Source organism: Archocentrus centrarchus, chromosome 13 (genome assembly GCF_007364275.1).
Source record: "Archocentrus centrarchus isolate MPI-CPG fArcCen1 chromosome 13, fArcCen1, whole genome shotgun sequence".
Taxonomy (NCBI): domain Eukaryota; kingdom Metazoa; phylum Chordata; class Actinopteri; order Cichliformes; family Cichlidae; genus Archocentrus; species Archocentrus centrarchus.
The window spans coordinates 22194525-22218849 of NC_044358.1; the positions used below are offsets into that span (position 1 = coordinate 22194525).

The 24325-nt window shown below is 42.2% G+C and overlaps 2 protein-coding genes across 2 annotated transcripts; one reads left to right on the forward strand and one right to left on the reverse strand.

Moving 5' to 3' along the window:
• Window positions 1–8965: 8965 nt before the first annotated feature.
• LOC115789997 (extracellular calcium-sensing receptor-like) lies at window positions 8966–12818 on the reverse strand. Its single transcript, XM_030743628.1, has 8 exons — window positions 12670–12818; window positions 11925–12219; window positions 11528–11817; window positions 11127–11425; window positions 10580–10785; window positions 10220–10441; window positions 9986–10109; window positions 8966–9870 (listed from the first exon to the last, which is right to left on the reverse strand). Exons 1-8 carry the CDS (start codon window positions 12726–12728, stop codon window positions 8966–8968), a joined length of 2400 nt encoding a protein of 799 aa, XP_030599488.1. The 5' UTR covers window positions 12729–12818.
• Window positions 12819–18371: 5553 nt separating this feature from the next.
• LOC115790448 (extracellular calcium-sensing receptor-like) lies at window positions 18372–22585 on the forward strand. Its single transcript, XM_030744263.1, has 9 exons — window positions 18372–18607; window positions 18831–19125; window positions 19276–19362; window positions 19643–19912; window positions 20157–20363; window positions 20471–20746; window positions 21145–21372; window positions 21460–21583; window positions 21675–22585. Exons 1-9 carry the CDS (start codon window positions 18372–18374, stop codon window positions 22583–22585), a joined length of 2634 nt encoding a protein of 877 aa, XP_030600123.1.
• The last annotated feature ends 1740 nt before the right edge of the window (window positions 22586–24325 follow it).

Below are 24325 nucleotides of genomic sequence, written 5' to 3' on the forward strand. Positions count from 1 at the left end.
CACACACACACACACACACACACACACACACACACACAAGTGGCATAACACCAGCGTACGGTGATATTTTCTGTGTAATGGTGCATGTCTAACTCACCATTACATAATATTTACGTCTAAATGGCATATAATACAAGGACGAGCTGAGAATAAAAACTTACACTTACTCTGAATCGCCTTCCGACTAACTGCTGTTCACTCGTGGGTGGTTGAGTGGTCACCCTCCTACCCGAGTGGCCGTCAGGTAGATATCCAGGTCTGTGATGCACTTACACTGTGTGCAGAATTATTAGGTAAGTTGTATTTGATAGGAGTCTTTTTATTATTGAACAACAACTATGTTCTCAATCAACCCAAAAGACTCGTAAATCTCAAAGCTTAATATTTTTGAAAGTTGGAGTGGGGTTTTTTAGATTTGGCTATCTTAGGAGGATATCTGTTTGTGCAGGTAACTATTACTGTGCAGAATTATTAGGCAACTGAATAAAAATCAAATATGTACCCATCTCACTTGTTTATTTTCACCAGGTAAACCAATATAACAACAGAAAATTTAGAAATAAACATTTCAGACATTAAAAAACAAAAACAAATCAGTGACCAATATAGCCACCTTTCTTTACAATGACACTCAAAAGCCTTCCATCCATAGATTCTGTCAGTTGCTTGATCTGTTTGCGATCAACATTGCATGCAGCAGCCACCACAGCCTACCAGACACTGTTCAGAGAGGTACTGTACTGTTTTCCCTCCCTGTAGATGTCACATTTTATGAGGGACCACAGGTTCTCTATGGGGTTCAGATTAGGTGAACAAGGGGGCCATGTCATTATTTTTTCTTCTTTTAGACCTTTACTGGCCAGCCACGCTGTGGAGTATTTGGATGCATGTGATGGAGCATTGTACTGCATGAAAATCATGTTTGTCTTGAACGATACCGACTTCCTATACCACTGCTTGAAGAAGGTGTCTTCCAGGAACTGGCAGTAGGTCTGGGAGTTGAGCTTCACTCTATCCTCAACCCAAAAAGGCCCCACAAGTTCATCTTTGATGATACCAGCCCATACCATTACCCCACCTCCACCTTGCTGGCGTCTGAGTCGGAGTGGAGCTCTCTGCCCTTTACTGATCCAGCCTCGGGCCCATCCATCTGGCCTATCAAGAGTCACTCTCGTTTCATCAGTTCATAAAACCTTAGAAAAATCAGTCTTAAGATATTTCTTGGCCCAGTCTTGATGTTTCATCTTATGTTTCTTGTTCAAAGGTGGTCGTTTTTCAGCCTTGCTTACCTTGGCCATGTCCCTGAGCACACCTTGTGCTTTTTGATACTCCAGTAACGTTGCAGCTCTGAAATATGGCCAAACTGGTGGCTAATTCAAGATTCAAGATTCAAGATTCAAGAAGTTTATTGTCATGTACACCGCAAAACACTGTGGTTATGCTGAGCAATGAAATTCTTACTTGCGACTGCTTTACAAACAATTGAAATAAGCAACTAAGTTAAAATAAAATTTAAGAACTAGTATATTAGGAAAGTAAAAGTAGAAAATAAAAATAAATAAATAATAAAGCAAGTGCAATATATACAGATATATACAGATGAAAGAAAGGCAGGTAATCACAGTTTGGTAATCAGTCAGTGGTTCAGTAGCCTGATGGCCTGTGGATAGAAGCTGTTTTTTAGTCTGGTTGTTCTTGCTTTTACACTCCTGTAGCGTCTGCCAGACGGCAGGAGTGTGAACAGTGTGTGCTGTGGGTGGGTACGGTCCTTGATGATGTTGTGTGCCCTCTTTATTACCCGGGTATTATCCTGTAGTGATGGGAAGGCAGCTCCACAGATGAATTGTGCTGTTTTGATGACACACTGGAGAGCCTTCCTGTCCTGACTGGTGCAGTTTCCATACCACACCGTGATGGAGTTTGTCAGGATGCTCTCCACAGTGCATCTGTAAAAGTTGCTGAGGAGCTTGGGGGATAATCCGAATTTACTCAGTTTCCTTAAGAAGAAGAGTCTCTGCTGAGCTTTCTTGACAGTCTGTGCTGTGTTGTAGGTCCAGGTGAGGTCTTCACTGATGTGGGTGCCAAGGAATTTGAAGGTCTTCACTCTCTCCACCTGAGTCCCGTTGATGAATAATGGAGCATGCTGGTCTCTTCTCTTCCTCGGGTCAATAATCATCTCCTTAGTCTTCTCTGTATTTAAGGAGAGATTATTTTCCTGGCACCAGGACACCAGCTGGGCCACCTCTTCCCTGTAAGCTGCTTCCTCTCCCCCAGTAATCAGCCCAATGACGGTGGTGTCGTCAGCAAACTTGACGATGGAGGTGTTGCTTTGGGAGGGGATGCAGTCGTAGGTGAAGAGGGTGTACAGGAGAGGACTGAGCACACAGCCTTGTGGGGTCCCAGTGCTCACTGTCTTTGTTTCTGATGTCCTGGTACCAACTCTGACTGCCTGAGGTCTGTCTGTAAGGAAGTCCAAGACCCAGCAGCAGAGGGAGGGTGGTATTCCGAGGGTGAACAGCTTTTCAACCAGCCTGCTTGGGATGACGGTGTTGAAAGCTGAACTGTAGTCTATAAACAGCATTCGAACATAAGTGTCCTTATTTTCAAGGTGTGAGAGGGCTGTATGGATGGCTGCATTAACAGCATCATCAGTTGAACGGTTCTGACGGTATGCAAATTGCAGGGGATCTATTGTGTCCGGAATGGATCCTTTAATATGGGACATGACCATCCTCTCAAAGCACTTCATTACAAGTGAAGTGAGTGCAATGGGACGATAGTCATTCAAAGAGGTTGTGTTGGTTTTCTTGGGGAGGGGCACTATAGTGGTGGACTTGAAGCATGTGGGCACAGATGATTGGGAGAGGGACAAATTAAAAATATCTGTAAAAACCTCGGCCAGCTCTGAAGAGCAGACCCTCAGAGCACGGCCAGGGATGTTGTCGGGGCCAGGTGCTTTTCGGGGGTTGGTCCTCCTCAGGGCCTTGCACACCTCAGTCGATGTTACAGTGGGTGAAGAGCTCTGTGTTGCCTCCGGTAGTAGAATCTCTCTACGTTGGATGGAGTTGAGGGTGTCAAAGCGAGCATAGAACTGGTTCAACTCATCTGGTAGGGCGTTGTTGCAGGCTGTGATCCTGCTGTTCCTCTGCTGAAAGTCAGTGATGTGTTGCAAGCCCTGCCACATGCGTCGGGAATCAGAGTGTTTGTAATATCCCTCCAGCTTCAGTCTGTACTGCCTCTTGGCTTCCCTGATGGATCTACGTAGGTCATATCTGGTCTTTCTGTAGCCCTCCGTGTCACCAGAGGCAAATGCAGTTGAGCGTGCATGCAGCATGGAGCGTACCTCACAGTTCATCCATGGTTTCTGGTTGGGATATATCTTGCAGCATTTGGTGGGGACAATATCATCAACGCATGTGCTGATATAACTGGTAACCACTGATGCATATTCCTCTAAATCCACAGAACTGTCCTCTCTCAGAGCAGCATTCTTAAACACATCCCAGTTTGTGGCATTAAAGCAGTTCTGAAGCACCAGATCAGTCTCTTCACTCCAAACTTTAATGCTTTTAATTGCTGGGGGGGCTTGTTTGAGGAGCTGCCTGTACTTTGGATAGAGGAACACAGAAATATGGTCGGACTGTCCAAAATGTGGGCGGGGCACAGCCTTGTATGCATCCTTCACATTGCTGTACACGTGATCCAGAATGTTGTTATTCCTTGTGGGAAAGCTCACATGTTGATGTAACTTAGGAAGAACAGTCCTGAGGCTGCAATTGTTAAAATCCCCGGCAACAACAAACACAGCATCTGGGTGGGCGGTCTCATGTTTGCTGATGATGTCGTGCAGTACTCCTAGCGCTGTGGTCCGATCGGCTCGCGGCGGGATATAAACAGCCAGCATTAACACAGCACTGAACTCCCTCGGTAAATAAAAGGGTCTGCACTTCACCATCAACACTTCGATGTCAGTACAACAGTGTTTCTCCACCACCTGAACGTCCACACACCATCGCTTGTTGACATAAACACATACACCGCCACCTTTGTTTTTACCCGAGGCAGATGTGCGGTCTCCGCGGTGCACTGAGTGGGTCTGTAGTTGAATGGCCGAGTCCGGCGTAGTTGCAGTGATCCAGGTTTCCGTGAAGATCAGAGCACAGCACTCCCTGATCTCCCGCTGAGCTATTGTCCTAGCTCTCAGCTCGTCCATCTTGTTTTCGAGAGAGCGGACATTAGCTACCAAAAGGCTAGGCAATGGTGGTCGTGTGGCTCTAGCCTTTAGTTTAGCATGTAGCCCTCCTCTCTTGCCACGCTTCCGTCTTGGATGCGCTCATTGTCGGCTGCTCTGCCTGCCTGAGCGTGATCGTGGTGTTAGGGCCTGCTGGCTGGAGCTGGTATGATCCAAACACAGAAGAAGGCTATGGTCCAAAAGGTCTAAGCTAAGCCCATGGGAAACTTTTCCAATGTCCAATAGTGTTTCTCTGCTGTACGTGATCCTTGAGTACAAGCACTGAATATTAGCCACACAAACTAGCACTAGAATAAACAACAAATACAATTGGTGTAGGGAGCGCGTCGCAAACACATCTGCCACGGAGGGCGCCATGATGAACTAATGGCCATGATGGCTAATGGCATCTTGGCAGCTTCACGGTTGATTTTCCTCCATTCATGGGCAGTTATTTTACGCTTTTTTTTTCAACACGCTTCTTGCAACCCTGTTGGCTATTTGCCATGAAACGCTTGATTGTTCTGTGATCACGGTTCAAAAGTTTGGCAATTTCAAGACTGCTGCATCCCTCTGCAAGACATCTCACAATTTTTGACTTTTCAGAGTCTGTCAAATCTCTCTTCTGACCCATTTTGCCAAAGGAAAGGAAGTTGCCTAATAATTTAGCACACCTTATATAGGTTGTTGATGTCATTAGACCATACCCCTCCTCATTACAGAGATGCACATCACCTGATTTGCTTAATTGATAGTTGGTTTTCAAGCCAATACAGCTTGGAGTAGGACAACATGTAAAAAAAGGATGATGTGGTCAAAATACTCATTTGCCTAATAATTCTGCACACAGTGTAGAGCGATTGAGGAAGAGAAGGCATCCCTGTTTAAGGCCAATCGAGACCTTCAGTCAGGGATAAGAGAGCTCACAGAGGCCTGTGAGGAAATTAAAACCCTCATGGAGGAGGCTCGCTCCCTGCAGGCCATGGCTAGGTCCTCGCCGCGCTCACCTTTACGGGCTAGCCGGAACCAGTCTCCCTCCAGCGGTGAGACCATGGGGGAGGGCTGGCTGAATTCAGGAGGCCTCATTCGAGGAGGAGGAAGACTGGCCAGGGCCCTCAGCATGGCCGGACCCAGATGATGATGTGACTAGAGGTCTGAATGATCTTAAGTTTGAGAGACAGGCATCGGCTAGGCGCCACGCACGTTATGGCCCAAAAAAGTAGTTCATTTCAGCCTGTTAAACTGCTGGCATCAGGGCCGCCTTGCCCGTCAGAGGGTGCCCTTGGCACCTAGCTGATGCCTGTCTCTCAAACTTAAGATCCCCTTATCCGCCAGTGACACGTTGTGCTCCAGCCCAATCCTGGCCCGCAGCTCCAAAGCCTGCGCCCACCTGGTACCCTGCATCAGCCACAGTCCCAGAACCAGTGTATAGGGGGCCTCAACCAACCGCTCCCAAGTTAGTACACCCGGATCCCAGTGAGTTTGCTAGGGTTCATATGGTGTCGAGATTCATCTGGGAATACCTTCCTAATCTCCAGACCAGGAAGAAATGGCACTCAGCACCTGAGCTTCTTGAGAATGCTGTCACCATGTTGGTAGAACCCCAGCTGCCTCGGGCCAATCGGACGGGTGGTCAAGGTTCACCGCAGTGATGACGGATGGATCAGAGTGGCGGATGTGAGGATGAAGAGGCATATGTACACTCAACGTGTGGCTCCCTTGGTGGTGTTACCGGCTCTCCCCCGGGGGGAAGAAGATGCTCCTCCGGGCTGATCATGTAATTGGAATGGGTAGACCTTTATCAGGGGTGAATATGAAGTAAGTGTCCTTTGGGTTATCAGGCTTTATCCGTAGCTCTATTCAGCACATCCAGTGTGACCCACTTCTGGGTTCGGGGTAATGTTCAGACTGACTTCTGTAAATTCTGTGTTCAGTACATGCGCCTGGACATTACCAACCGGCAGGGAGGAATTGTGTTTCCATGTGACGTGGTGCGCATGAATATATTATTGTTATTATGGTGTCAGTTAAGTTGTTCTTGTTAAACTACGGTCAGGGGCATGTTATGTAAGCTACTGGCCAATACGTCCCATTAGTAATACATAGGTAGGCGCTTGTGTGTGTGTATCTTTGTATACCTGTATATGTGTGTAAACAAGTAATCTATGGAGATTGTGGAATACAATACAGGTATGCTATTTAGAGATACCTTAGTTACATCCTTTTCTGTTAGAATAGCAGTAATTGATTATGTTGTTTGTTGTTACAGAAACTAATGACTCGGACGTCATTAAACTCTACTGGGTGGCAAGCCAGTAACTGAAAATTCGTCTCTCCTCATTCTTCCTGTATCCTGACCGATACCTCATCTTGGTACGGTCTCCCCTACGAACCTGCCCTACCTCTACAGACACCCTTTGCTGAAGCATTAAAAGTTCCCTTTACTGGAGCCAAAGGGACAAGCCCAACTTCTGAAAGACAACCCCACAGCATAATCCCTCCTCTAGTAAACTTTACACTTGGCACAATGCAGTCAGACAAGTACCATCCTCCTGGCAGCCACCAAACCCAGATTTGTCCATTTTCATGCACAAACAGAAGAAACATGCCAGCCGTCTGCTGCCATTGTGGGAAAACTCAAAGCGGGTTGCTGCGGCCATTATAGGGTACAGTCTAAATTTACTGTTTTTGATCTCTGTTTGTTGACTGAAATGTGTTTGTCTTACAGCTGCCACCGTAGCTAGGATTATGCACTTGAATTGGTATAGGTAAAAAAAAAACTGAATTCAGTTGACTGAAATCTGTAATCTAGTGGCAAAGCAAATAAATGTACTCTACAAGTGAAGACTTATTGTTATGTATTTCATAAAAGCAAAATAATTACCATGGCCAACAGAGGATAGATTTAGTTCTTAGCCTAACACAGTACATATTAATTTAATTTGATTAAACTGATGATAGCAAAGCCTACTCTTAAGTCAGCAAAAAAGAATCATTACAAAAAAAATCTCATGGGATGTTCTAAAATTCACAATTTATTCTTAACTTTGAGTAAATGTAATGAAAAAGATTAAGGCTTCAGTACCCATGATTGATGTTTAATCCAGCCTGCACTGCTGAGAGTGAAACTGGAGGGAGCCGGAGTGGACAGGCAGCTGACTTCAGGAGGAAGTCACCCCCTACAGCACTGGTGAACATCCAGGGAAAGGACATCAAGACAGTGGTCTCTTACAAGTACCTGGGTGTACACCTCAACACCAAGCTGGACTGGACTACAAACATAGACGTCCTGTATAAGAAGGGCCAGAGTCGACTCCACCTGCTGAGGAGACTGAGGTCCTTCGGTGTCTGCAGGACTCTGTTAAAGACTTTTTATGACTCAGTGGTAGGATCTGCCCGTTTCTATGCAGTGGTCTGCTGGTGGATGAAAGGGACAGGAGCAGGATAGACAAATTGTTGCAGAGGTCTAGCTCTGTGCTGGGATGTCCTCTGGAGTCTGTGATGGTGGTGGGTGAGAGGAGGATGTTAGCAAAGCTGACATCCATTATGGACAACCCCCATCACTCTCCTCATGAGACTATGGGTGAACTGAGCAGCTCCTTCAGTCAGAGACTGAAACACCCTCGCTGCAGGAAGGAGGGCTTTTGCAGTTCATTCCTCCCAACAGCAGTTTGACTGTACAACACATCATGATGTTATGAGTCACTTGGACACTTTACTCCACTGCCATCACTTATTCACACAGTGTACCTTTATATATAATACATATACATTTTATTTATCTACACTCCCACCCATAATGCATACTGTGTATGCTCTGTACAAATTTTTTTTTGCCAGCTACAAATGTATACTTACTGGCTACAAATGTATATATTGTTTTTGATATGTGTATATAGTTATTTGATGTAGATGTGTATTGATATATATATTTTTTTACGTATATAGTGTTTTCTATTTTATTGTTTTTTTTTATTTCATCCTTGAGCTCATTAAAGTTTATCTTATCTTATCTTATCTTAATGAATTTATCATTCCCAATTAAAAAATACATAATTGGCAGATTTTTACACCAGATGCTTTCCTGGCTCAACTTCAAAGAGACTTCTCTCCTCCAAGACATTAACCAGGGAGACTTCACATGATAGGTGAATGTGTAAACCACTGGCACCAAAAAAAAAAAAAAAAAAGAACAAAGGAAAAAAAAAATTTGCAAAAAGTTGGAAATTAAATCCTAATCTTTGTGATGTAACTATTCAATTAATGAAAATGTGTTTTGGCATGGCAGCCATTTTGATATATTTCTCAAAATGTTACTGAACAGCTTTCTGGTGGAACCGCTGCATTGCTCTGCTTGAGGAGGCCACTGGACACATGTCTACTACATCTCAAAGTAGAAACCACATGAATGCCAGGACCCACAGTTTCCCAGTACAGCATTGCATAATTAATTATTACACTTGTCCCAGACAGATGTATAAATATATACTATAACAGCTCACTTAGCTCACGTAGTTTGAAATTTGATTTTGTACTTCACATTGAATTAAAAATTCACCCTTTAAGTGGCTATAAATAATCAATAAAAAAAATTTCACATTTAAATTTATTTAGCAGAAAAAAGTTGTAAATATTTGATTTGTCAAATTACCAAAACTGAATAACTCTCCTCTCTGCATTGAATGTGTACAATTTGGAAATGCAATATTAAGTGCTTACAAAAACTCTGATATGCTATGATTGATTTTTGTTCATTAAATATTTCTTGGTGTTCCTCTCAGGCTTAAACAATATGATAAAACACTTTGGAGCAAATATACACATTATTAGTCCAAAGCTGGAAGCCAGAATGGCAAAAATTTCCACAACCACAGTGAATTTCCCAGGAGAGCTGACATATGCTGGGATAAAAGTGATCCACACTGCACAGAATATCAGCATGCTGAAGGTGATGAGCTTGGCTTCATTGAAATTATCAGGTAATTTGCGGGCTAAGACAGCTAAAACAAAGCAAAATGAAGCGAGTAGGCCCAAGTAACCGAGCACAGCCCAGAAGCCAATGGGTGAGCCTAAAGCACATTCCAGTATGATTTTCTCCTTGTATGTGGTTAGATTTTTTATTGGGAAGGGAGGGCTAAGTACCAACCAAATAGTACAAATTAAAACTTGAATAAAGGTGAAAGACACAACAGTCATTCTTTGCTGTGGAGGACCAAACCATTTCATCACATTACTACCTGGAAGTGTAGCTTTGAAAGCCATTAAAACCACTATAGTTTTCCCAAGTACACAGGAGATACAGAGAACAAAGATGATGCCAAAAGCAGCATGACGCAGCATACAGGACCAATCAGATGGTGCTCCAATGAAAGTCAATGAACATAAGAAACACAGAGCCAGAGAAATGAGCAGCAGGAAGCTCAGCTCCGAGTTGTTCGCCCTGACAATCGGAGTTGTCCTGTGATGAAAGAATATAGCTGCAGTTATGATGGCCAGACAGGCACCAAGGACTGAGAATGTAGCCAGGATGATTCCTAGGATATCTTGGAAGGAAAGAAACTCTACAGGCTTAGGAATACAAGTGTCTCTCTTTGCATTAGGCCAGAATTCCTTGTGGCAGGGTAAACAATCTGTCGAATCTGAATGACAAAAGAAAAATAAAAAAACATTAGATAAAATTTCTTGAAATATATCTATTGCTGCATATTTACACAATTAAAACATTTTAAATGCATGGAAATAATTTTATTTTACCTGTAGTATTACTAATCTCTCCCTCAGGACATGGTGTACAATCATAGCAGCAGATTGGTTTTCCTTTCTGCAGCACTTTACGAGTTCCTGGAGGACAGCTGTCAGTGCACACTGACACTGGTACCTGTGAAAGACATTAATGGAACATAATAGATGTAAATACTTACTATACAGCCTTACCTGTCTTGTTCACTAAAATTTAATTTGTCAAATTCTTGTCCTTTGACTCATTACTTGCATACTACCCTCCATCCAGGTTATGTTTCTGTTAATTTGGAACTCTTGACCCAGTGGCAGTGAAGCATCATACAGCCCTACAGTTACTATCTCAGTGATGCCACTTTTATTTTTTTGCCAGTTAACCAGCTCATAAATAGCCACAGGATCCCCACTAGCATCAAATGACACATCATAACCATTTTGGGAAAAATTTACTTTCTTGAGCTCAGTTAAAACCTGTAATGATGGATTAAAACAGAAAGGAAGGGGAGCGAAAGAAAACGAATGAAATAATTTGGTAACATATTAATTTTTTTTTCATCCTAGTTAGAGGTGATGAAAGACATTGGCATTAACAGATTCATTTCTACTGACCTCTTTGGGCTCTAACTTGGTTAGTTTGTCACACTTTGCTGTGGCATTTGCCCCCTGACACACAGCATTATGGATGGCATGTGCTATTGCATACACAGCCTTGTACACCATGTTAGTAATTCTGAGCTGTGATGTGTCAGTGTACTGACTTTGGAGATTCTGTATGTCTTCAGTTCCATCACACACCTTCTTGTCTGCAGAAGGAACTAAAATACAAAAAGACAGACCAGATGTTTTCAAGAGTGGAAGCTAAACTAAATCTCAGATGTGTTCTGTTCATACATTTAGCAAATTCTCTTAACACCTAACTTACTTTGAAAAAGATTAAAATATATAGATATTATAATAATATAACACCTGAAGTTGACTTGAAAAGTTGTCATTACACTTCAGTATATTTACAAACATATACCTGTGTACACATAGTATTTAGTCACCATCAGGAAATTTTTTTGTAATATAAAACATGTTAGATCGAGAAGCAGCAGTGGACTTTGTAACATGAGAAAGTTGAGAGGATAATTCTAAAGCAAGAAAAATGTCTTACTTGTTTTCATTGTGCAGTTGAATGCATCTTCCCAGAACTCAGTAAGTATATCGGAAGCAGCCACTTGAGAGGGAGAGAGATCCACCAGGAAGTTTCTGAGACCTGGGATTACAGATTTCTGAATGCCAAATCCAACAGCCCCAGCAACGAAACTGAACCTCAATAATTCTGGGTTGGTTACCCATGATTCACTGCCTATCCACTGGCGAGGTGGGGAAGGCACCCGTGATAGCTCCTCCAACAGGGCCCTCATGTCACCTAATGTTGTGGCTAGTGCCACAACAATAATAGCTGTAGCCCTTGAGAGACAATAAAGTGTATTAAAAGATTTTTTTTAACTGTCATCACATCATCAAAGGTTTATTTAGAAAATAATAAACTGATTTCTGTGATATAGAAACCTGCGGATAACATCTGCAACTTTCTGAATCCTGCTCTGTGGGTAGGTTCGATGGAAAGCTACAGAATATTCCACACAGACCCCCTCTTTCTGTGCTGCTTCTAGAAAGGATGCCATGCCATGATATCCATAATCTGTATCTGACCAAACAGCACCTATCCAAGTCCAGCCAAAGTGTTTTACCATTTTGGCTAGGGCTGCAGCTTGGAACTGGTCACTGGGGATTGTTCTGAAAAAACTTGGATACTGCTGCTTGTCAGACAAGCATGCACATGTGGAAAAGTGGCTCACCTAAACAAAAAGTTATAAGAAAGTGTAACTTTGCACAATTAAAAATCATGCACATGCATATTTTAAATACAGTTCAAATAAGTGTGCTAGAAATTCAAAATATTTACTTGAGGAATGTTAAATGAAGTGATGACTCGTGATATGCTGATTGATGTTGTAGACCCAGAGTCACCAACAACAGCCATCACCATACCAGATTGCGAGCAGTTGCTATCAGTGGAAAATACAGTGTCGAAGTTATTCAAAAACTGAAATGCCACATGCACTGCCATAGGCACTGATGCACATGAGTCATAGATCTGATAACCAAGCCTGATTCCGGGCAGCAGCTCTGTGCTGTTGTTAATCTCTTCTATGGCAAAGACCATCGCACGCGATGACTGCAGTTCACTGGGGATAATGCTGCAAAACAGTTGCGTTATCATTAAAATTTAAAATGTAGACTTAAGTAAGAAATTTTTTAGGTTTGGACTATGATCAAATTATGATCATGGTCCAAACCTGATCAAATGGAGATCAAATTGATACTGAATTAAACTGGTCAGGCAACCCGCCTGACCAGTTTAATTCAGCACAAGAGATTAGTATAAGAAATCACTAAAAAAGTATAGATAAAAATGTAACCTTTCCATTTTGTGTTTAACACTTATAAAATTTTTGTTTAACACACCATGTTTTCTATTTTGAAAATACAAAGTATCAATTTCTGACTAGTGTTAGAGTACTTTACTTGTTCATTTTTTCAGCACTGCACAGAAGCAATATAGCAGCACAGAACATAATACATGTGAAAACTTTTCTATTCTTACACAGTGAAACATTTTTCAGCACCCACTTCTTCCACTTACTGACCTCCCTTTGCATTTTGCAGGCTCAGGCATGCTGGTGTAGTTATTGTAAACTGTGTGCATGTAGATATGAAAGGCAAAAACACCACCAATAACAAAGTCCCCATCCTTTGAGAATGCAGGAAGACGAGTGCCTCCCTGCAGCTTGCAATTCACAGACGGTGCCACAGTACCAGCCCGAGTGCCTGTATGCCTTGTAATTTGACTCAAACCATCTAAACATACTCCCAAGGCATCAGCTGAGTTCAGGTGAAACAAGCACACAGTCAATACCAGACCAACTACAAAAGCTGCTGTTTCCATCCCTGCCTAAGATCAAATGTGTGTATGTGGGTGTAAATTTGTTTTCATTGGATTATATAGGTCTTCAAACAAAGGAGTTCTGTCATTTTCTCAAGGACATGCTCTTATCAAATGGGGTTTGATTAATAACCTTTGATTAATACTATTTATGTTATAAGCCTTCACAGTATGGTTTAGGTCAAATTTGACTGAGCCAAGATTTCCCTCATAATTTCCACATAAGTGTCTACAATGAGAATGTATAAATAGCTTGTCTTACATTAATAAATGGATAATTGATTCTTAATGAATGTTTCAAAGAGTATGGAGAGTGTACATTTTAGGTTTTACAGCACTTGTTTTTGGCGAAAAACCTTTAGTATTACACAAGATCTTGTGCTGATTTGCCCAAGACATTAAATTATAACAACCTTAATGATTTCAATATAGAGTACCAGTTTGTCCAAATTTTTAACTGGTACTGTATGTTATTAATAGTGAAAATAGAAAAAAACATTATAAAACTGTTGGGATTTATTATATAAAAATGTATAACAATAACAACAGTGTTTAGTGGTTTTAATTTTTATACATTATTATATAACAATTACAACCACTAAACACTGTTGTTAATGTATTATTTTAAAAAAACAATCGATGTTAATTATCACTCACAAAATTTGCTTATTGTCCATTCAATGGTAGGAAATATCACGTGTTTGTATATATATATATATATATAATTATTTTATTTATTGCCCAGCGTTATGTGCTTTTTGTTCCTTGATATTCCGTTAAGTGTATTATGTTGTGTTTCCTAGTTTGGTTCTTGGTTTGAAATCCTGACACCATGACAGGCGCCCAGCACCCAAAGATCGGAACTTAATACAGCCACCTCAGCATTCAGAATTCCTAGCCTCCCCTGGTACGCTGTCATGGGTCTGTAGGAGTTGGGAACTGAAAATCTCATGGTAAGGGGCCTCTGTTAAATGCTCCCAGTGCACCTTCACTGTACATTTTGGTGAGTCAGACTGTTCAACATCCACTGTTGCCACCTGGTCCATTTCACCCCCAGGTGAAAGCTCTGCTCCTTTTCTCACCTTAATGTCTAAAACATGTGGTAAGTGACAACTGATGAAAACCCCAAATTCAGTATCTCAGAAAATTAGAATATTGTGAAAAGGTTCAATATTGAAGACACCTGGTGCCACACTCCAGTCAGCAAATTCACTCAAAAAACCTGCAAAGGCCTTTAAATGGTCTCTCAGTTTAGTTCTGTAGGCTACACAATCATGGGGAAGACTGCTGACTTGACAATTGTCCAAAAGACGACCATTGACACCTTGCACAAGGAGGGCAAGACGCAAAAGGTCATTGCTAAAGAGGCTGCTGTTCACAGAGCTCTGTGTCCAAGAATATTAACAGCGAGGCGAAGGGAAGGAAAAGATGTGGTAGAAAAAAGTGTACAAGCAATAGGGATAATCGCACCCTGGAGAGGACTGTGAAAAAAACCCATTCAAAAATGTGGGCGAGATTCACAAAGAGTGGACTGCAGCTGGACTCAGTGCTTCAAGAACCACCATGCACAGACGTATGCAAGACATGGGTTTCAGCTGTCGCAGTCCTTGTGTCAAGCCACTCTTGAACAAGCATCAGAAGTGTCTCACCTGGGCTAAAGACAAAAAAGGACTGGACTGCTGCTGAGTGCTCCAAAGTTATGTTCTCTTATAAAAGTAAATTTTCAATTTCCTTTGGAAATCAAGGTCCCAGAGTCTGGAGGAAGAGAGGAGAGGCAAAGAATCCATGTTGCATGAGGTCCAGTGTAAAGTTTCCATAGCCAGTGATGGTTTGGGGTGCCATGTCATCTGCTGGTGTTGGTCCACTGTGTTTTCTGAGGTCCAAGGTCAACGCAGCTGTCTACCAGGAAGTTTAAGAGCACTTCATGCTTCCTGTTGCTAACCAACTTTATGGAGATGCAGAATTCCTTTTCCAACAGGACTTGGCACCAGCACACAGTGCCACAGCTACCAGTACCTGGTTTAAGGACCATGGTATCCCTGCTCTTAATTTGCCAGCAAACTCGCCTGACCTTAACTCCATAGAAATGCTCATACATACATGTTCATACTTCCATCTATCCATCTATTCTCTTCCGCTTATCCGGGGCCGGTTCGTGGGGACAGGAGCCTAAGCAGAGAAGCCCAGGCTTCCCTCTCCCCAGCCACCTCCTCCAGCTCATCTGGAGGGACCCCAAGGCGTTCCCAGGCCAGCTGAGAGATATAATCTCTCCAGTGTCTCCTGGGTCTACCACGGGGCCTCCTCCCGGTGGGACATGCCCAGAACACCTCACCCAAGAGGCGGCCAGGAGGCATCCTAATCAGATGCCCGAGCCACCTCAACTGGCTCCTTTCGATGTGGAGGAGCAGCGGCTCTACTCTGAGCCCCTCCTGGATGGCCGCACTCCTCACCTTATCTCTAAGGGAGAGGCCAGCCACCCTTCGAAGGAAACTCATTTCTGCCGCTTGTATTCGCGATCTTATTCTTTCGGTCACTACCCAAAGCTCGTGACCATAGGTGAGGGTAGGAACGTAGATCGGCCGGTAAATCGAGAGCTTCGCTTTTACACTAAGCTCCCTCTTCACCACGACAGACTGGTGCAGCATCCGCATCACTGCAGAAGCAGCCCCGAGCCGCCTGTTGATCTCCCGCTCCCTTCTCCCATCACTCGTGAACAAGACCCCGAGATACTTGAACTCCTCCACTTGGGGCAAGAACTCGTTCCTGAGCCGGAGAGGGCACTCCACCCTTTTCCAGCTGAGGACCATGGCCTCAGACTTAGAGGTGCTTATTCTTATGCCGGCCACTTCACACTCGGCTGCGAATCGTTCCACTGCAAGCTGGAGGCCACCCCCTGATGAAGCCAACAGGACTGGATCATCTGCAAGGAGCAGAGATGAGACTCTGAGGCCACCAAGGAAGAAGCCTTCCGCCACCTGGCTACGCCTAGAAATTCTGTCCATCAAAATTATGAACAGAATCGGTGACAAAGGGCAGCCCTGACGGAGTCCAACACCCACAGGAAACAAATCCGACTTATTACCGGCTATACGGACCAAGCTCTCACTGCGGTTGTACAGATATTGAATGGCCCGCAACAACGGGCCAGACACCCCATACTCCGCAGGACCTTTCAAAAGGATACCCCGAGGGACACGGTCGAATGCCTTCTCCAAGTCCACAAAGCACATGTAGACTGGTTGGGCAAACTCCCACGCACACTCGAATATCCTTGAGAGGATAAAGAGCTGATCCAGCGTTCCACGACCAGGACGAAAACCACATTGTTCCTCCTGAATCCGAGGTTCGACTAACGGACTGACGCTCCTTTCCAGCACCATGGCATAGACCTTTCCGGGGAGGCTGAGGAGTGTGATCCCCCGAAAGTTGGAGCACACCCTCCGGTCTCCTTTCTTAAAGCTGGGGACCACCACCCCGGTCTGCTAATCCAATGGCACTGCCCCAGATCTCCACGCGATGTTGCAGATGCATTTCAACCAAGACAGCCCTACAACATCCAGAGCCTTCAGGAACTCAGGGCGAATCTCGTCCACCCCAGGGGCCCTGCCACCAAGGAGTTGTTTAACTACCTCAGTGACCTCGACCCCAGTGAGGTCACTGGAGTCCCTCCGGAGTCCCACAGGCTAACCAAGCCTGATTGGACTCTTGGGCTATTGGGACATGTTCATGTTCAGTTTTTGCAATCGGAATGATGATCCAAATGCACTGATGTACTAAACATATTTGCTTTTACAAGGACAGCTCTATAAGTTTTCTATAGGCTATTCTTGTTAATGTTTGTATTTTTATTTTTTTCATTTAGTTATTTATACCAGGCCTGACAGGCAATAAGGAAGGGGATAGAAAAGAGGGATAAAAAAGAGAGAGAGAGAGAAAAAAAGGAAGGGGGGAGAGAAACAAAGGGGAGAAAGGAAAAACAATAATCGAAGAAAAGTAGATACACATATACACACATACACACAATTTTGCTGTTTGCAGTAATGTGTGTATGCGCCTCTGTCATGGAATGTACTCAACAATGAGGGCAAGAAACTGCAACCATGCCCCTCGCAATCCAGAGGCAAATAGGGAAGGACCCAGGGGGCCCAGGCCATCCACAGCCCACTAGGAGCTCAGTAGACCTGAGGCTACACATGTAGACCTGAGGCTACAGTGAAAAGCAGTCCTCCTGGAGAGAGGTGAGTAGGGCAGGTAGTTACCCTGTAGTGATAAAACAAGAGGCGGCAAAATGCAAAAAGGCATCCACAACATTAAACTGGTAGATCGAGTCGAGTTACCACACAGCTGACGCTGACTCTCTGGCGAAGAACAGGAGCTTCCACTGGTCTATAAATACCCAGCATGATTACAAGATGAGATGCAGGTGCATAGAACAGGAATCACAGCACCTTCCTCGAAAAGGGATCCAACCCAACATGCTGCAATAGGCCTAAGCTGCTGTGGGTTCCCATGTGTTTCTTTACCACTTGTCAGTCTCTATGTCTTTATACACCACTCTGCATTTATTTACAGCATGTATTTTGTCCTATCTCCCTTCCTTCAACCCTCATCCATTGAAGCAGATGGATGCCCCTCCCTGAGCCTAGTTTTGCCAGAGGTTTCTTGATGTTAAAAGGGTGTTTTCTCATAGGGGGTCGTTTGATTGTTGGGTTCTTTACCATACAATATAAAGTGCCTTGAGGTGACTGTTGTTGTAATTTGGCTCTGTATAAATAAAACTGAACTGAATTGAATGTACTCAAGTTTTAAACTGAAAATACAAAGCTGGAAGAAAATTTACTTTTCCCAACAGGGAAAATGCAAACAGATACTTTAACACATGCACACTGAAGTCCACTGAGTGTGGCACTCAAGTAAATAGATAAATAAATAAAAAACAAAAATATTCTGATGATATGTTAAGTTTACACTCAGAGTTAGTCAGACTGGATTTTTTTTTAAAAATAGTCTTTTTGAGCCATTCAGCATGAACCTCGCTGTACATGAATTATAATATCGATATGCATTTCTCTGTGTCCACCTTGTGCGTTGGATGAACTACAAGAATATTCATTCTTCCTTTATATGAGTTGAAAGATATAAAATATGAAATCAGCAAAACATACAAAAATCTGAGTTTTTTTTGATAACTAATTCAAGCAGAAAAATAAATGGTTGGATGGATGCATGTTATGTATGTCTACCTGGATACAAAAGCAATCTGACATGAAATGTATTTTAGGCCCTGCCCTGTTCCTTCTTTTCCCCCGATGGGTGGTATGCAACATAAGCAACACAACATGTCAATAAAAGGGAATGGCAAAGCAATAAACCTAATGAGTAGGCTCACAAAATCACAAAGCTGCCATGTGGTCATTTTTACAAACAGATTTACTCTTGCTCATTTTGCTGTGTTCCTACTTTTCTTCTGCTCTATCCTCTTCTTTGTTTACCACCTCCTGTCAGTGGCAGGGGCAGTTTCATGTAAATGGAATGCACAAGAGTGGGGATGTCATTCTGGGTGGACTGTTTCCAGTCCACTTTTTTTCAAGTATTCCTGATCTGTCTTTTACTTCAAAGCCACAACAGCCTACTTGCCATGGGTATGTATACAATGGGGTGTGGGGGTGGGCGTGGGGGTGGGGGTGGGGGGGGACTGTGTCAAATCAATGCCAATATAAATACATAAGTTATATCTCAAGCAGTTAACACCATTCTTTAATTGTTGTTATTCAGATCCTTAACTGTTTGTATCATTAGTAACTTTGCAACATGTTTTCCAAGTATCCTGTTGTATTTTTTCAATAAAACAACTTTTTTTGTTAGTTTTTATGTCCTAGGATTTAGGCTTGCACAAACCATGGCCTTTGCTATTGATGAGATCAACAGAAACGCCAACTGTCTGCCAAATGTGACTCTTGGATACATAGTATATGATAACTGTGTCAACCTTGGAATTGGTTTCCATGCCGCATTGTCATTAGCAAGTGGTCAAGAGGAGCAAATTATGTTAGATGATACATGTGTTGGAAATCCTCCAGTCCTAGCAATTGTGGGTGATTCTTCCTCTACAGCTTCTATTGCTATCTCTAACATCTTAGGTTTGTACAGAGTACCTATGGTAAGTTTTCTTCTTAACCATGTGATAGTTTTCTTGCATTATTACAGTTCCAAATGTAATACAAAGATACACTGTGTCAGCCTGAAAAGGTTAAAACAGACATTAAAGGTTTTGAATATTTGCACAATATTCAGTCAGTATTTTTCACAGGTCAGTTATTTTGCCACATGTTCCTGCCTGAGTGACCGTCAAAGGTATCCATCCTTCTTTAGGACGATCCCAAGTGATGCTTTCCAGGTGAAAATATATCAGGAAAATTAAAATGAAAAAGTTAAAGTGTTTTATCAGGAAGGAAATTCCAGTTTTATAGCCAAATTCATAATGATATGAAATATTAACAAGTATACATATGTGTGACTTTTTATAGTTACACTCTATTTAACTACAGCATGTTCTCAGAGAACAAAGCTAAATTGCAATAATAATGATATGGTGTGCTGTAAAAGCTGATGAACAGATACTGCAGTGAAGGATTTTTCAAGTCTATGCACTTATCTTTTAATCTGTTTTCACTTAGGTACGTGCTATGATTCAGATTCTAAAACATTTCAGCTGGACTTGGGTAGGTCTGCTCATCAGTGATGATGATTATGGACTTCATGCAGCCAGATCATTACAATCTGAGCTGAGTCTGTCTGGTGAAGGTTGCCTGGCTTACTTTGAGGTTTTGCCTTGGGACAAAGACACAGATGAAATCAGGAGGATTGTGGATGTGATGAAAAAATCCACAGCTCGAGTTGTCATTGTTTTTGCACATGAGAGTCGCATGATAAACCTCATGGAAGAGGTTTGATTATAACAATTTTATTAGTAGTAGTTATAAAGAGCTAGATCACTATACTGTGTAAAACATGTTTTTTTTGTCTCTTTGTGAATGGGTACAGAAAAATAATCATGTAGAATTATTTCATTATAACTTTATATTTATTTATTTTTATTTATGAGCAGCTACTTCGATGGCATGATAAAATTACTAAATTAGTGGCTAGTTGCAAAATAACTTCATACATTTGGTACAATACAATGCACAGGTAGTGAGGCAGAATGTAACAGGTCTGCAGTGGATGGCCAGTGAAGCCTGGACAGCAGCTGCTGTGCTGCAAACACCTCAGCTTATGCCATACCTGGGTGGTACACTGGGCATCGCCATTCGTCGAGGAGAAATACCAGGGCTCAGAGAATTCCTGTTACAAATACGTCCTGACCTACATCATGACAAAAACTTTGTAAATATCATGGTGAGAATTTAACATTAAACTATGGTACTTAACTGTGGTAGTTACAAAGATTTTTTTTTTTTTTTTATTGTCGTTGTTTCTAACAAACAGGTTTCAATATATTTCAGGTAAATCAGTTTTGGGAATTCACATTTCAGTGCAGATTTGCACCAGCTCCAGCAGGCTGGGTGGAAGATGGAGGTGTACTATGTACTGGACAGGAAGATCTACAAAATGTGGACAGTGAGCTTTTGGACAATTCCAACCTCCGGCCTGAGTACAATGTGTACAAAGCTGTGTATGCTCTGGCATATTCCCTGGATGACATGCTGCGGTGCAAGCCAGGAAGAGGGCCTTTCAGTGGGAACAGCTGTGCGACTTTGCAAACACTGGAGCCATGGCAGGTGTGTTATCAGTTTGCATTCCATCTATGGCTATTTTTTTATTTTATAATTACTTTCAGAACAGAAAGTAATTTAATCCCACATTATCCTGGGGGATTACAAACAGTGCCATGAGATTAACTATGAAAAGCAAGAGTGAGCTCAAACATTTTTTGTACTCCTGATGAAAGAAGTGGTTGATGTAAGATCAGAGAGATTATTAAACAGTATATGGATACAGCATTATTAGTGATGTCTTTTTTAAATGTAATTAATTTCTATAGTCAGGTATACAATAATATGTGTAATATTATATCTATCTGACTTTTGAATAGCAGGTGCTACTGTTTGCTACTGTAAAAAGTAATTGTCATTTTTCCAAAACTGTAATTTATTTCTTATAAATCCCTTCTGAACAGCTTGTTTATTACTTGGAAAGGGTGAACTTCACCACTCCATTTGGCGATCAAGTGTCATTTGAAGAGAATGGTGATGCATTGCCAATTTATGATGTGATGAACTGGTTGTGGCTCCCTGATGGAAGCACTAAAGTTCAGAATGTGGGTGAGGTTAAGAGGTCAGCTTTCAAAGATGAAGAACTCATACTTGATGAAGACAAAATCTTCTGGAACTTTGAATTCAAGAAGGTTATATATGGTTTTACAGACTTTTACCTTTTGTAACATGTACAGTATATGTCATTGTAGTAAGTACTATTTAATTTTATCCAATAGCCACCTCGATCAGTATGCAGTGAGAGCTGTCCTCCTGGTACCCACATAATGAGAAAGAAGGGGGAACCTGAATGCTGTTTTGACTGCATTCCTTGTTCAGAGGGAAAAATCACTAATAAGAGCAGTAGGTGTTTATCTTTCAGCATGGTATATTTAATTTCAATTCATTTATATTAAATATAGTATGCATTTCACCATCTTCCCCTTTTTGTCAGACTCCTTGGAGTGCACCAGTTGTCCGGAGGACTTTTGGTCAAACCCCCAGCGTAACCACTGTGTACCTAAGAAGACAGAGTTCCTCTCCTACCATGAGCCTCTGGGTATCTGTTTGACAGCAACCTCATTGCTGGGCACACTGATATGTGCTGTTGTTCTTGGGATCTTTATTTACCATCGCAGAACACCTATAATACGTGCCAATAATTCAGAACTTAGTTTCCAGTTATTGCTCTCACTTAAGTTGTGTTTCCTGTGTTCACTGCTGTTCATTGGACGACCCAGGCTCTGGACATGCCAACTCAGGCATGCAGCATTTGGGATCAGCTTTGTGCTTTGTGTCTCATGCGTCCTGGTTAAAACCATGGTTGTTCTGGCTGTGTTCAAAGCCTCCAAGCCAGGAGGGGGAGCCAGTCTGAAGTGGTTTGGTGCTATGCAGCAGAGAGGAACAGTTCTGGTTCTTACATCTATTCAGGCAGCCATCTGCACTACCTGGCTTGCCTCATCCTCTCCAGTTCCACATAAAAACACCCAATATCACAATGATAAGATAGTTTATGAGTGTGCAGTTGGGTCCACTGTTGGTTTTGCAGTCTTATTGGGTTATATTGGCCTGCTGGCTTTCCTCAGTTTTCTGATTGCATTCCTGGCAAGAAATCTTCCTGACAGTTTTAATGAGGCCAAGTTCATCACATTCAGCATGCTGATCTTCTGTGCTGTGTGGGTGGCCTTTGTTCCTGCTTATATCAGCTCACCAGGAAATCTTGCAGATGCAGTGGAGGTATTTGCTATCCTGGCCTCAAGTTTTGGCCTTTTGGTCGCATTACTTGGACCCAAATGTTACATAATCCTGTTGAGACCAGAACTGAACACAAAAAAAGCTATTATGGGTCGTGGCATTGAATCATAAAAAGTTTTCTATTTACAGCAGAAATAAATAAATATAAATAATGATTGTATAGAAATATATTGAAATTTGAAAACAATTGGCATCCCACTGGTGTCATGGGATGAGAACATATAAACACAATTATTTATTTTGAATTACTGTACATATTTTCTTTCACAATGGAGTTAAAATATCAAGCACTTATACTTTTCAAATACTAGCACTGACTCTGTAAGACTTCACAGTGAAGTTTTACGTTATACATAATTTAATTATAAAATACACTGTCTAAATAAACTAAGCAGTAAATATGGATTCATCCAGGATTCTTAGTGTGTGTCCATGTGTTGGAAAATACTTCACACCAAGTCCATTGTGCCTCTCTATTTTCTCCACAGTCTATTATGTCACAGAAATCAAAATGGATTATGCAGTCCTGTGCTTCTATATAGGTTACAGTGGTTTTTGATTTTCTAGGATGATCATTATAGGAGGTGGAAGTGTTTACTGTAACAGCCAGAGCAAAGGGATGTGGATATGTCGTAAGGCCGAATGATGCCACAAGGTGGTACTTCTTCCTTGTTGTGATGTGTTGGACTGAGAACCACTGCAGGACACCGCTGATGCCCCCCAGCCGACATCTTGGAGAGCGAACATGACTTTGTGATGAGCTGGATGCAGGTTGCTCACTGCATTCCCACTGTCATGTATAACCTGCCTATGTAGTGCAGTGGAGACCTGGTATTTGTTGGTCCTAAGTTCTGCCAAATAAAGGCACTGTATTTTGAACCTTGTTGGCTGCATCTCTGAGTTACTCAGGCATGGCTAGAGCTAGTCCTAGCTAACTTTGCTAGCCTCTCCACCTGCACCGGCCTCACGTTACATTACGCTTAGGGATGATTCACAATTTTCAACATTTTCCAAAGCATACAAAGGGTGCTCTTTCTCAGAACACACTGCGCCAGAGGAAGAAATTCAGACATCGCCAGCATCTCAGTCTACCGCCTTAGATTTAATTTCTACGCGAGAGGGTGGTTTGGATTTGAAAAGACTGACATTGCTCAAAAGACGGGAGCTTGCAGACTTTGTAGGATAGCTCGACAACAACTAACTTGTTCCATCATCAATGAGTATGAGGACTATGAAAAAGTTTCAGGAACCTGCTGTCCAAGATGAACCTAAATCAGCTAATGTCAATGTCAATGTCAAATTTATTTATATAGCACATTTAAAAACCAGAATGGACCAAAGTGCTTCACAGGCAACACATAAAATACAAAACATCAACACACAAACAAAAATCCAGACAAAAATATAATAACTAAATAAATACAAAATGTCAAGATTTGCTCGAATTAAAAGCCAGACCATAAAAATGCGTCTTTAGCAAAGATTTAAATGTAGCAACAGTCTGAGCTGATCTAATATGAGATGGCAAGGCAATCCAGAGACTCGGCGCCACAACTGAAAAAGCTCGATCACCTCTGTTTTTAAGTCTAGACCTTGGAATTTTTAGGATCATCTGATTGGCAGACCTTAATGTTCTGACAGGAGTATGAACATGAATAAGATCAGACAAGTACAGAGGTGCCTGCCCAGATAAAATCTTAAAAACAATCAATAAAATCTTAAAATTAATTCTAAAATTAACAGGAAGCCAATGAAGTGAGGCTAAAACTGGAGTAATATGCTCACGCTTTCTGGTCCCTGTTAAAAGTCGAGCAGCAGCATTCTGGACTATTTGGAGCCGACGAAGAGATG

Excerpts from the sequence above, each read along its gene's own strand:
- LOC115789997 (XM_030743628.1), bottom strand. The coding sequence starts at position 12,728 with ATGCACACAGTTTACAATAACTACACCAGCATGCCTGAGCCTGCAAAA. Across the intron at positions 10,786-11,126 it reads CAACTGCACAATGAAAACAA|TTCCTTCTGCAGACAAGAAG; the intron begins GTAAGACATTTT and ends TTTGTATTTTAG. Across the intron at positions 10,110-10,219 it reads GGATGGAGGGTAGTATGCAA|GTACCAGTGTCAGTGTGCAC; the intron begins GTAATGAGTCAA and ends TGTCTTTCACAG.
- LOC115790448 (XM_030744263.1), top strand. The coding sequence starts at position 18,372 with ATGTGGTCATTTTTACAAACAGATTTACTCTTGCTCATTTTGCTGTGT. Across the intron at positions 19,913-20,156 it reads TGATAAACCTCATGGAAGAG|GTAGTGAGGCAGAATGTAAC; the intron begins GTTTGATTATAA and ends TACAATGCACAG. Across the intron at positions 20,364-20,470 it reads AAAACTTTGTAAATATCATG|GTAAATCAGTTTTGGGAATT; the intron begins GTGAGAATTTAA and ends AATATATTTCAG.